The sequence below is a fragment of the Brachyhypopomus gauderio genome, unplaced genomic scaffold (assembly GCF_052324685.1).
Source record: "Brachyhypopomus gauderio isolate BG-103 unplaced genomic scaffold, BGAUD_0.2 sc88, whole genome shotgun sequence".
NCBI classification, from domain to species: domain Eukaryota; kingdom Metazoa; phylum Chordata; class Actinopteri; order Gymnotiformes; family Hypopomidae; genus Brachyhypopomus; species Brachyhypopomus gauderio.
The window spans coordinates 799,717-813,826 of NW_027506909.1; the positions used below are offsets into that span (position 1 = coordinate 799,717).

The following is a 14,110-nucleotide window of genomic DNA, read 5'->3' on the forward strand; positions in this document are numbered from 1 at the left end:
GTGCTCAAGTAATCAATTAAGCAAACCAAACGAGACATCCTTGAGAAAGGATTTTAGCCACACAGATTAAAAGGGAGAGGAAACCAGTAAAGCACACAGATCAAGTACAACTCTGCTCAGAAGTGGACGACCATCAAAACTTGCACCAAGAAGCAACAGAATGATAATAAATTGAGGTAAAGGCCAAACCCACACATCATCCACACACCGCCAACACAACACACACACACCACCCACACAACACACACATAGCATCCATAGAGTTGCAGACTTCTGGCAGCATCTGGAATAAATTTACATGTGTCTACAATCAGGCCAAAAATCAATAGACATGGCATTTTTGGGAGAGTTACTAGAAATAAGCCTCTCAAGAAAGAACAAAGTTGGACATCTAAACTTTGCACGAGAACACAAACCAGAGGCTTTCTGGAAGTCCATTCTCTGAACAGATGAGTCCAAAATGTAATTATTTGGGCACAATCATAGGCGCCATGTTTGGAGAAGTGTCAAAACTGCATAAATATAAAGAGAAGACCCTCCTCCCAAGCATGGTGGTGGAAATGTGAAGGTCTGGTTCTGCTCTTCTGCCTCCGGACCTGGACAACTCCATATTATCCAGAGAACCATCAATTCTCAGACCTATCAACAAATTCTTGACCAGAATCTCCTGTCATCAGTCAGGGAGTTGAAGCTGGGACGGAAATGGATTATGCAACAAGACAACAACCCAAAACATTCCAGCAAAACTACCAAGTAACGGCTCCAGATAAAGAAGATTTGCACTATTGATTAGCCCAGTTAAAGTCCAGACCTCAATCCCCTAGAAATGCTGTGGCAAGATGTGAAGTGGGCGGTACATGCCAGATATCCCTCAGCCTCTCTCAACTGGCGGAGTTTTGCAAGGAGGGGTGGCAAACTCCCTAAAAAGCAGATATGAGACACTCGTTTGTGGTTGCAGAAGACATTTGGTTGAAGTAATGGTTGCAAAAGGAGGTGCCACAAGTTCCTAACTAAAGGATTTCACATACTTTTGCACTTGACAGATTTTCAGTTTTTTGAAAGATGCATTACTTTAGTTGAATAAATAACGAAATGATCTTTTTTTTCCTGTGAATCCTTTTTTTTTTTTGGAAGCTCTGCTTTACAAATTGAGATTTGGATGTTCGTTTCATAAGACTTTTTTGAAGAAAACAATAACCATGTTCACACAAACGTTCAAGCAGCACCATATACTGTCAACGCTGTAGATATTTCCATTTGTTTTACATTTACAATGTTTTTATGTGCAGCAGGACTTTGGCTTGTTAGACTGGTTTCATTTTTCGCAGTTTGATAAACAGGTGTAACATGTCTTTGTTTTTATGGCTATAACTGAATAGTATATATTGCCAACAGTATAGCCCCTTTTGCCTAAAGAACATCTTCAAGCCAGTATCATTCCTGCAAATCTTTAATCATAGATGGATCCACAAAATGAAGCCAACCTTTTTTAATGCAAGATTGGACTGTGTTCAGGTCCATAAAGGAGGTGCGGAAGGATGTTTCCTAACACTAAAGCCACCAGTGAGGTGATGCATGATATCATTCTAAATGATGGGGAACATTCCTAGCTGTCAGTTGGAAAACTATGCAGCTATCTTCTCGTAATTAAGAGTAGTGGCTTATGTTGATGTCGGCAAATCTTTGAAGAGAACTTGTGACTTACAAGGAGAATTTAAAATACATTGGTTTTGCCACTGTGAAGTGACCTAGTTTTCACTGATGTGTTGAATGTGTTTCGTTTGACTTTTGCAGGGTTGCATAATCTCGTACTTTATTCTCTCTCGGCACGGTGAAGTGGAGACCCCCGAATCGGGCGGCCGAATCGCATCCACCTAGGGTGACCATATTTTGTTTGGGAAAACCAGGACCCGGGGGGGGGGGGGGGGGGGGGTGGCGAACGTAAGTTGTCGCGCGGGGGGGGGGGGGGGGGGGGGTGGCGAACGTAAGTTGTCGAGCGTTGGGGGGGGCGAACGTAAGTTGTTGGTTCTCCGCCAGTTGAGTATGATGAGGCTCAGGGATTCCGTGTCATACAGCGCCGTGCTCAGGGTCATAGTGCCTGTAGAATTAATGGCCCGATTAACGTAATTTAAAAACCAGGACATTTCCACAGTTTTAAAAAATATCCCGGGACGCCCGGGACAGGACGTGAAATACGGACATGTCCCGGGAAATACGGACGTTTGGTCACCCTACATCCACCTTCATTCCTCTTGTTGACTGACGGTGTAATGGAGGCTACGGGGTCTCCCCCACACAGGAGAGCAGCTCACAGTCCGCGTCTCCTCCTGTCTCTGACTCGTTACTCAACAATGGGCATACACAATGCCAGCCTGCCCACGGAGACAAAGCCATTTTTAGCACAAGGAGTTTAATGGGTATACAGGATAATCTATGGAAATGTTCAAAACTTGTATTGCGTGGAACATTATATGTAGCCAAATGAAGAATGAAATCTTTTCATACTGTAGGTCAAGAATTGTTCAGCCAACCGTCACCATTATACCCAATTTCATGCATGTGTCTTCTACCACAAAGGCTTCCCCTGAGATATTTTCCATAAAGCCTTGGTGAACTGAACGATTTAAGAAATGGAACTGAATATTTTCTTTAGTTCAGTTCACAAGAAAACACTATAAATCTCAGCAGACCCAAAAAGACTGACTCTTCCCAAATGGAAAACAGATTCCAGAATTAGATGCACTTATGAGCGCTTTAATTAAACATGAGGTTTATAGGTTAATAAAACACTGGCATTTTCAAATAAAGACTCCAGGATGTTCAAATGCAAATCTGGTTCACACATGGCTTAAGATAGTTCTCTGAAGGCAAGACAAGATTATTTATACACGTCATACACAAAGCAATTCACAAATAAAAGGGAAATACAAAGACTTTAACAGGAGAGTGAAAACAAACTTTTAAATAAATAAAGTTAAAAAAATTTAAGTCATAAAGTGCATAAAATCAAGTATGTGATACAATATGGAAGACAAAATTACAGCATTTCATGAGAAAAGATATTTTGGTCAACTTTGGTTGTAAGAATGTAAGAATAAGGGTAATACCATTATTGTTGCATCTAGTGAGAAATCTGTGAGGTGTGTTTTGAATTTACTGAACTTGTTTGAATTTCTAGGAAGTACAGTAAGGACAACTCATGAATGAGCTTCTGAATGTCTTATTTTGACAAGAAGTCTAATTGTGTTTGTATTTTTGAGATTATAGAATGCTGATTGCTTTGACATGACTGCCAAAATGGAACACCTAGGTTATGTAAAAGCTGCTATTAAGGTTCATGTCAGCTGTTAATGTTTGACACTATAAAGGTTATATTCAACAGCGGAGGTGGTGGATAAGACCTTTGGCCCCCACCCTCCCTCTACACCCAACCCCCACCCCCATTATGACTGCTCTTCTCCACCTGTGCAGAGTCTCATGAAGCTGTTCTGGGCAAAGAGTTCATCACAGGGTGAGCTGTCCATCCACCAAGCTCCTCACATTAATCTACTATTTGGCTAACCTTGTTCTGAACTCACCCCCTGAGATTTGAGCTGACTTCTCCAACACACGTGCAGCTATGACAGAGTTTCATGTCATGATCCCAGTCAGAAACATTTCCACGGGCACTTCTGGACGTACGGAGATCCAGAGTTTAGCTGCAAAATGAACTGAACTGCAAACGTAATTATGGTGTCAGAGGCATTGAAAAAATAACCTGTTACATGCCAAAAATACAAAACAAACTCTTTGTCAGTTAAACTTTAGGACTTTTACTGTATCTTGTGTTTTCTGTTTCTGAAACACTCTACATTATTGTTTCTATTCAACAATACAGCTGGATTACAGCCTGGTAAGAAATCATTTCATAAAAATAATATTTTATGCTTGTTTCTTATCGGTGAACATCCCCAGTGTGCTTCCAATAAATCCTCCTAAATTGTGTCTTAAATGGACACTTTTAGAAAGACACCAGTTGCCTGTAATCTGTGTAGGACTTTTTTATAAGGCACAAACCTCCTTCCTCAACTCTAAAATTAGTTATGCTGTAGTTATGATGTTGTTATATAAATACACTGTGTGTATTTTTGTAGCCGTCTTTATGATTTCATAACAACAGAGCACAGAAACACATTTGACACGGCCAGAAACAATGAAGGCAACCTCTTAAATCTGTTCATTAGACCTCCAGTGGCTGCTGTGCTTTCCTGTTAAGCAGAGTCTGTGTTTTGACAACTCTACATCAAGAACTATGAGCTCATGGTTGGTTGGCCTGTGGTTGAAGAATGCTGACCATGAAATGCTTTTGGCTGAGGAAGAACAAGACTACTGCCAGGAACATACATTTCCTTTTTTCAAACCCCTATGAACACAAAATAATACTCACTGGTGTTATTTTAATATCAAACACTGTTTATTTAATGTTGACATTAGTGTGGACATATATACATGGAAATACTCAAAGTGAGTTGAAGAAAACTGCTTGCATGGTCTTAAATTACAAAAAAAAAGCATTTAAAATTAGTAAAAATCTAAAAAAAAAAAAACCATTTGATTGCTAAAATCCACGACATTGGTGCGAGGCGTCGGCATTTTCACTGAACACTGTTTCCAGAACCTGATTCTCTCTCAGCCAGTCTGTGTTCCAGCACCCTTAGCAGGTTCAACGAGCACTCTCAACAGCAAATCTGTCAGCCATAGACTAATACATCAGTATTACCAACACAAGCAACTACAAATGATGATTCCACATTATACCCAGTGACAAAATTACACTGGATAAACAACCACTGTGATACACCAATCATTGCGATTCTGAAGTCCTGTTGCTACGGCTTGTTTGTCGATCCAGGGATGCAGTGCTTGCATGACGAGTTGGCTTAAAGGATCTTTCGTATTCCTGCACTTGGTCCTTTAAGTTCGTCCCTTGAATGTGTTCATGCAGGTGTAGCTACCTGCAAACTTATGAATTTCCTCCAGCGCACACTGTGGCAGGAGACTGGAGAGAGAGCAACATCAAATGTTAGTGAAGGGACGGGTTTAACCCGTGGCAGTCAAATCCTATTAAACTTATGTACGCGTTTGGAAAAACTAGCGGTATAAATGGATTTTACATGAAAGAAAACATATATATATATATATATATATATATATATATATATATTCACATTCGTTTGTGGGAAAAAAAGACATGATGGAAACTGACCTTTTTAGGATGACAAGGAGGTGCATGGTCCACGGGAGAACTACAAAGGCTGTGTTCGTCCTGACTGCGTCTACAGTCCTCTGGGCCACCATCTCAGGATTCAGAGGGGGAAACAGCTGAGGGAATCTGACAAAGGCGATGAAGAACTAGATGAACTGTTGAATTGAAGTGTAGAGGCAATATAACCTGCTTTCCCTGTTCCCTGCATGCGTACAAACACATCTACACCTATAGTAGGAGCTTCCATGTTAACACCTTGACTAACCCACACTCGTCTTCTGACTGCGAAACGCATACCTGACACGCATGCCTTGAAACATCTCTGTGTCGGTGTGGAAGGGCAGTATTGTGGTGCAGTCCACTCCCGGACAGTCCAGCAGGCCCAGCGTAAGGCTCTCCATGAAGGCATAGGCCGAGGCTTTGGATGTGCAGTAGTCGATGGCTCCAGGGATGGAGGAGAGGGAGAGGATGGAGTTGATACACACCACGTGGCCATGGCACAACTCCAGCATCCGAGGCAGGAAGGCCTTTGTGGTCTGTGGGGAGGAGGGACGGGACACATTTAGCATTGTTCTGTTCCCCGCTGCTATTCCCCCAACTAGCTTTAGGAATTTCCGATAAGATGAAAAGCAGCAAGGACTGAAGAAGAGCTGAGGAATCCCCCAAGTCAAAGTCACACGGCCAACAAGAAGACTTGATTCATTTAGCAGATGTTTGAATTTTGGCCTCTACGTTTGGTGTTTGATCTCCAGATCTCCAGGATTAATGACAGCAAACTATTATTATTACGTTTATCTCCTCCCCATGCCAAACCTCAACCTATCATAGTCTGCTCTGCCAAAGCCTCCATGTGTTTCAAGTTAGGAGCAAAAATATTACTACCAGCTTTAGTGCTGGTTACTTGACATATATCTAAAACATCTGAATGTCACTACTGATTATCACAGACTATAAATTTGTTATGAACAACATGGCCAATGTTGGACTTATATAATCAATCAGATTTTCTATAAACATTCCTATATCACCAATTCAACTTTTATTGCAAATGAATCCCCGGATGGTTATTTAAGGAGCAGCCAGTTATCAAGGCTGGGTTTGTTATTATAGAACTTCTATATAAAAGGCACTGATTGCTTTATGCAAGGAATGCAATGTGTAAAGCAGAATTTTCCATCTACTGGCAATAACACAGATTAATAATTATGAGGGAATGTTCTATAACAGATAGCAAGCCAAATGACTTGAATGTGTTTATGTAAGTAAGGATGTTTTGAAATCCACAAAGGAAAGCGTGTGCAGTTGTTGGGTTCAGTGAGAGGTTACTCTGGGATGTTTCTGATGAATTCCGTCGAGAGAACAGAAGAGCGCTGTATTTGTCCCTCTTACCCAGAACTGTCCGAGTGTGTTGATGTGCTGTGTTTTCAGAAGTGCATCATCGTCACTCTTCATCAAGGTTTTCCCATGAACCACTGCAGCATTATTTACAAGGATGGTCACATCTCCAACCTTTAAAAGAGTCAGAAACATCCAGTCTGGACTTGTATATCTTTTTTCTTGAAGACCTTTTCATTGCCCATTCTCTAACCCTACTGTTAACAATGGCTGTATAAACAAGACCACCTGAGCCTTTGAAAAGGTTCTACAGGTTATTGATGCCATGGATTTACACATACAACATATACTTCCTTCTGCTTTATGACAAGAGACTTAACAGCTCCCCAGGTGTGTTTCCGAGGGCCGATTTCCCGGACCAAGTTTAGTCTTACACTTTCAATGGTGGGTTCCCACTGACATTACAATTAGTCCACAACTATTTTATCAATTTCCAGGAAACTGGACCCGTGTTTTAGAAATACACTACTTTTTGGAAATAGGACACACAATGTCTGTGTACAGAATTCGCCAAAGCAGTTTTATGTGCAAATACAGTCTTGCCTCCAAGGCATTGTGAGTGCAGTGCAAACACAATCAGCTTTATATTACCTTTTCTCTCACCAGCTTGGCCTGCTGGTACACCTCCTCCCTGTTCCCCACATCACACACAAAGTAGTGGCACTCAGTCCCTGTCCTGGTAATCTCTCCACACGTCTCTCTCAGACATTTCTCGGTGCGGCCCCACAGAATCACCTGATGGAGGAGAAGGAGGAGTCGTGAGTGAGCAGTAACATCAGGGCATCGGAAAATCCAGAAACCTTCTCTGAGATACCTGTGAAACGTCACCTGAGGAACAGCATGCGTGCGCATGACTAAAGCTGCCCAGAACAGCCGGTAAATGCTGTAAGAGCCAAAAGGCGTTCTAAAAAAACCAAGAGGGAAACAACAATGATGTATTAACAACAGTGATGTATTCCCCAGTTCCTTCTGCAAGAGACCGTGGGAGAAGCAGCGAAAGTGATAACAGACTGGATCACCCTGTGTGGGATGCTCCACTCACTGCCTATTACATCTGTCATTTGCAGAGGGGAAGGGAGGGGTGGGGTGGTGTGAGGTGGTGGTGGGGGGGGGGGGATGGTGGAGGGTCAGAGAGAGGTAACACAAAAATGAGTCCTCCACCCTTGGCCTGTCTGTCTTCATCTCCCTCACTCACACGCGCTCAAAGGCATTACATGGTTCAGTCCCACGATGAGCCTTTTTTGTCTGCTTAATATCTCAGTGTGTGAGAGACAGGGAGAGGGAGAGAGAGAGGGAGAGAGAGAGAGGGAGAGACACAGTGAGAGAGAGAGCACTAGCATAAGTAAGCAACAGGTGTGCGCTCTCAACCACTGGAAGACTTGTCTCCTGACTCACACCCTATCAGCAGCACAAGCAGCACACATAATGTATGCCATTTTCAGTAATAGCACAAGCAATAGGACCACAGGAGGACACTGGGGAGGGGGTGGGGGGGGTGGGGGGCTGCAATCTCCTCATTAGAGGAGTGTTGCTGGGGTCAGGCATAGGCCAGTGCCCAGCTGGGAGCATGGAGCTTCTGGTCTACACCTTAACCCCCGTACTCTACAATCTACATACTGAAGGACTTCCTTATGGTGCTTACACATGGTGCTCTGACCACAAAAAAGAAGTAAATAAACATTTCTTGATGATGATATTATACTAATAAAAACATTGATTTTGCTGGATTTCAGCTTATATAGGTGTATTAAATATGCTTTTAAGCCACTGAAAAGGACAAGCAGTCTACAACACAAACATATTTTCATGATCGTTAGTTGAAAAAGAACCATTTATAACCTTCCTGACTTGTCTATGTCTGCTTAGTTTGGCTTACACACACACACACACACACACACACACACACACACACACACACACACACACACACACTCACTCACTCACTCAACTCTTCTGGCTTTTCCATTTGAGTCTGGGAGTGAGAAGCCTGCACAATAACACTGATGACATCACCAGTCCTTCTCTTCTAAAGCCGACTGACCTGCCAGTGAACTTGGTTGTGGTAACCAATCTGTAAGGTGCTTTTTTTGTCTACTACACCACCTGCACGAGATCCATTCACATACGCAGATACACACACCTACACCCACAAGCCTCCATTCCCCATATACACACACCCTCACTCACACGCATATTCTCCAATTTAAACCTTGTCCCTGTCACTTGATCTCACTGGAAATATTCTTGCTTAAATTATAGTAGAGACCCTGTGAATATCTGCTACGTTTCGCCTACACAAGCTGAGCAGACCCTGTTCTTTCTATTTCTGCGAAATGATGGGTGACGTTTTAAAGGACAGTTATCTGAGATGTTCGACACATTATGACCTAAATGTCTTTGTAGACGTTCTACACAGAATTTGTGGTCATAATGTGTTGAACTTTGTTCTTTCTTAAGCCCACCCCCCTGTCCCCAGCACAGGGAAGTATGCGTTGGAAGGTTAAAAAGTCATAGATCATTTAAGCTCAACAAAACAGTCTTGCCTGTCAGCACTCCATTGTTGTACATTTGTAAAGGCAAAAAGGCTTAGGAAACACCTGTGTTTGTGTGCCCTCAGAGGAGAATCTGAGGAGGCACATGAAACACAACTGACTTTGCATTCAGGGGCAGAGGTGGTTCAGTTCAAGTGCTGTTGTCTAAGCACATTTAACTAGTGCCATCACACGTGAAACTACAGTATAGAGCTGTGTGTTAAGGGACACAGTCTGAAGAGCTTTTTGTGGCTATTAGTGAAGATCTGTAGCACGCCAGTGGGCTGTTTCATAGAGTACAGTGTTTACTTCACACAAAGAAGAACTGGATAATAGAGTTAAAATATTTAGCTTATTTGAATTTTCCCTGCCTGCTGAAAATGTAAACGTCAGATAGGATATATAGCATAATTGTCACGCAATTATTCTAAAGCCTTTATAATGCCTAAGGACACGCTCACAGTCAGCTTCCCAAGTTACCACAGGCTGACGTTGGCTTCTAATTCGCAGCGTTTTTATTCGAATTTTCCGGTCCACCTTAAATAATGATGCAGAACAAGAGTGAGCCTGTAGAAGGCGCTCTTTAGCACATTACTAAGACTGCGATAGTAGCACACTGAGCAGCGGTGCGCCGAGATAAAGGGGCAGCACACAAACCCCAAAGAGATGCTGATATTCATATTAGGCTAGACAAGTGAAATAGCAAAAGTATGTTCCTGTAAGGAAAACCTATTTTTACCCTGGGCCAATGTGATTTAATACCTTCAAACTACTTAGCAATCTGGTACATTGATCAGTAGTGCATAGAGATAAATGAATAAGAAGGGAATTCAAATGCTTCATTCAAGGTGGGCTAGACAAATAAAATACCCACATAAGAGAACAGATCATCCCCATTAAAGAAAACCTGGTTTTAGAAAATCTTGATTTAGTCTGAACTGATTTCATTTAATACATCAAAACTACCTGCCAACAGTGCACACTTGTAAATTAATAAGCTGAAATTCCATAGAAATTTAAAGGCCTTATTTAGGTTGGTCCAGAAAAATAACATAACATCTTAGTCTGGTAAATAATGATATAATGAGTAAAAACTACCTTGCAATATTGTACCCTGAGCAATAGCACAAACTTGTAAATGAAAAGGCTTGAATTCCAGAGGGGTTTTCATGGCTTTATTCAAGTTCGGCCAGTCACATAAGAGCTCCCCATGAGAGAACATGTCTTGTCCTCTAAAGAACATTTAATAAAAGTTTTAGTGTTGCCCAAATTGATTTAATGCCTAATAAAAAACTACCTGACTGCATTGTACCCACAGCAATAGTGCTCACAGGTAAATAAGAGACTTATATCCCAGAGGGACTTTCAGGCCTTTTTCAAGCCAGGCCAGTCAAACAACAGGTTTGGAAACCTTTCAGTATTAGAATATATTCCAATGTGTAACGGCACATTAAAAACCATGGATTGATATTCCTGATATTACAGTCTTTTAATCCTGGATTCATGGACAAGAGCTGTTTCTTGAAATTGACCATGAGGAATCAAAATCTTTTAACAACAGAAATGGCCTTAATGAAGCTGAACTTAAATTCAGGTCCAGCTGTCTAATGAGACAGCCAAGAACACCAGCTCCCCTAGGAAAAATACTTTGGAGGACCAGAATCACAAGGCCAGCCATCCTTCTTTGAGTGATACTGGATAGCAGCATTCATAGACTTACATTCATAGACTTACATTCATAGACTTACATTCATAGACTTACACTCGTAGCCTTACATTTTAACACACTGTCTTTAACATACCTGTGCATGCACAACATACATGGAGAGGAGCACAGCTTATAGTATATTGTTAATGAATAGTTGTTAACTAAATATACTAATTGGCATAGGGTTATTTTTTCTATAATCAATCTCTCATTTCACAAACCCAACTTACGTAAATGTGGAATTTCTGTTTCTCATACATACATAGTTCTGTGAACTATTGAACTATTGCTTAACTACTGCTCATTGTCAAATCACCTTGAACCAAACTCCAGATGGAGACTTATTCACTCTTACAGACTTGTTTACTGAGGACCACAGTGATTTAAGCCTTCAGAATGTTTAGCTTCTTGTTCATTGACTTGTGTCCACAATTGCATGGGGTGCCATGTTGCCAAAATGTTTGAGGCCATTAAAATTCCTCAGCTCGACTAAAATTGTTTTCGGTTCAGGAAGAGACCATTTAACTTTTGGTCATTTCTTGTTTGCCTGACCAGTAGTCATCAAATCTGTCCAAATCTGTCTGTAATTGTAGATTCATATTGGTTTACCTGTGTGCTCTGTCACCTAGGGTTTAATTTTGTCATGTAGTTTAGAGGTATAAATCCTTTCAGGCCAGACTAAAACCAGGTTTTCCTCAGAGTGAAGACCTGTGCTCTCATGGGAAGCTCTCATTTGCCTGGCCTGACGTGAATAAGGCCTTCAGAATCCCTCTGGAATTTCAACTCTTTCATTTACAAGTGTACACTGTTGCACTAGGTGCAATATTGCCAGGTAGTTTTGATGTATTAAATCTATTTGGCCCTGATTAAAACCAGGTTTTCCTTTCAAGGGTTGACCTGTGTTCTCTAGGGATTCTCTCATTTTCCTGGCCTGACTTGAATTAGACCTTGAAATTCCTCTGGAATTTGAGCTCTTTCATTTACAAGTGTGCACTGTTGCACATGGTGCAATATTGCCAGGTAGTTTGATGTCTTAAATCCATTTTAGGTCAGACTAAATCCAGGTTTTCCTAATAGGCCAAGACCTGTTCCCACGTGGGGATATGTTATTTGAGTGGCTGGATTTGAGCAAGGCCTTCAAATTCCTTATGGAATTTCAGATTCTAATTAATCTAACTGTGTGCACTATTGCTCAGTGAGAAGAATAATCTGTTAACCTTTGTTTTATTAAATCAATTGAATACCAAGTTTTCTTTAGAGAAGATATGTTCACTCATTTCTTATCTAACTGTCCTCAGTTGAATAAGACCTTTTAAAATCCCTCTGGAATTTCAGTTAATTTATTTTTCTTTGTTTACTATTGCTAAGGGTGCATTATAGCCAGGTTGGTTTGAGGTATTAAATCAATTCAGGCCAGACTCAAACCAAGTTTTCTTTAGAGGAGAAGACATGTTCTCTCATGGGGAGCTCTTATGTGACTGGCTGAACTTGAATAAGGCCTTGAAAATCCCTCTGGAATTTCAGCCTATTCATTTACAAGTGTGTGCTATTGCTCAGAGTACAATATTGCCAGATAGTTCTAAGTTATTATATTATTATGGGCCAGACTAAATCCAGGTTTTCCTCAGAGGGAAAGACGTGTTCTCTCATAGGGATATGTCATTTGTCTGGCCTGACATGAATAAGGCTTTCAAAATCCCTCTGGAATTTCAGGTTATTCATTTACAAGTGTGCACTGTTGCACAGGGTGCAATATTGCCAGGTAGTTTTGAGGTATTAAATCCAGACAAAAACAAGATTTCCCACAGAGGGGATGACCCTGTTCTCCCATTGAAATCTGCCATTTATCTGGCCTGACCTGTATAAGACTCACTCTGGATATCATGCTCTATTCATTCATCATTGCACTATTACTCAAGAATCATTATTGCCAGGTAGTTTTGAGTTATTGAATCACCTTGGGACAAACTAAAACCCTGTTTTCTCTACAGGGATGTTTTTTTAATCTGGTGGATCATTTACGTCTCGCCTCATAACAATGACGCCTTCAGCATCTCTCTGTATTTGACTTATTTATTTATCTGTGTCACTATTGCAATGCACCAATACTACGTGTTCACTATTTGCAACTTGAAATATAATAAATAATTTCATACTTTAAATGGAACATAATAAATCACATTTTACATGGACAGGATGAGAGCCTTTTATTCTTGATTAGGCTACTTTATTGTTACGTCTTCATTGTTTTCTAACAGTTTCTTTTGTCAGGGAAGAAGTGATTAGACAAAACTGGATGTTGTAATTTTATAAACTATTTGGACCACTGATCATCACTCTGTTGAAATATATGTGTCAGTCCGCACTAGTAATTTGAGAATGACTAAAGATCACCTTCTATAGGCGAACGAACGCATCTGCATTATTATTTAAGGTGGACTGAGAAATTCGAATAAGAAGCTAAAGTGGTCGTGATAGACTGCTTTGGTTTAAATTCACATTAGACGTAATAACAAGAATTATTACTTTCAGATAATTATTTTATAAAGGTAACTTAAAATAAACATTAATCTTACCTATTTGTTTACAGAGGCATGTTATGAAGAGATTCCAAAAGTTATTTAACCAAGCTTACGATACTTTCAAAGATAATTTAGGTAAAGTCAGGGACAGACTACCTTTCTGGCTCCTTGCTTGGCAAATTCTTTGGCCAGGTGGCGGCCGATTCCTCTTCCACCTCCGGTGATCAACACCACATCAGCCACCAGGTCTTTACGTTTCAGTGGGACTAACAACCGCACCGTTGCTTTCAATATGCAGAATAATATTTGGATAGGAAAAAGCACTAAACATCCAAAAAGCTTCATATCCATCATGAAAGTCCGAGTGTTCAGAACAAGCGTACTCCAGAATCTTCCCCTCAAATGTCAGTGAGGTATCAGCTGTCAGCTCAGATGTGACTTATCGTCGGACCCAACAGTTGAAGTAAAACTAGGAACACAACGACATCTAACAGTTCTCCCCAGTAACTGAAGAGGGGGTCGACCTGTGTGCCAGGTGTCCCGTGTCTAGTTTAATGGAGTTGAAAGTTGTTTCTCTTAAACACACTCTACAATATGTGCCTGACGTCCCGTTAATGGTGTAAGTCGCTGGGCGCGTTTATAAGTGGGACGGTGCGCTTACGTCGGCCAGTCTCACCATCACACACTTGGAGTCATTCCTGTGCAGTCA

General features: G+C 41.0%; 1 protein-coding gene across 4 annotated transcripts; it reads right to left on the bottom strand.

Moving 5' to 3' along the window:
- Window positions 1-4,238: 4,238 nt before the first annotated feature.
- On the bottom strand, window positions 4,239-14,006 carry dhrs3a (dehydrogenase/reductase (SDR family) member 3a). 4 transcript variants are annotated; one of them, XM_076991949.1, is made up of 7 exons: window positions 13,558-14,006; window positions 7,455-7,544; window positions 7,232-7,375; window positions 6,635-6,754; window positions 5,543-5,781; window positions 5,246-5,371; window positions 4,239-5,038 (listed from the first exon to the last, which is right to left on the bottom strand). In XM_076991949.1, exons 1-7 carry the CDS (start codon window positions 13,753-13,755, stop codon window positions 4,954-4,956), a joined length of 1,002 nt encoding a protein of 333 aa, XP_076848064.1. In that variant the 5' UTR covers window positions 13,756-14,006; the 3' UTR covers window positions 4,239-4,953. The 4 variants fall into 4 exon arrangements, with proteins under 4 accessions (XP_076848064.1, XP_076848066.1, XP_076848067.1 ...); XM_076991951.1 differs by having other exon boundaries at window positions 4,245-5,038; window positions 7,469-7,544; window positions 13,558-13,698; XM_076991952.1 differs by lacking the exon at window positions 13,558-14,006 and adding an exon at window positions 13,456-13,475 and having other exon boundaries at window positions 4,245-5,038; window positions 7,469-7,544.
- Between the last annotated feature and the right edge of the window lie 104 nt (window positions 14,007-14,110).

Coding starts and splice junctions, on each gene's coding strand:
- dhrs3a (XM_076991949.1), bottom strand. CDS start 13,755: ATGATGGATATGAAGCTTTTTGGATGTTTAGTGCTTTTTCCTATCCAA. Junction 7,545..13,557: donor CCAAGCAAGGAGCCAGAAAG/GTAGTCTGTCCC, acceptor TGGTTTTTTTAG/AACGCCTTTTGGCTCTTACA. Junction 5,372..5,542: donor TTTCAAGGCATGCGTGTCAG/GTATGCGTTTCG, acceptor CGCCTTTGTCAG/ATTCCCTCAGCTGTTTCCCC.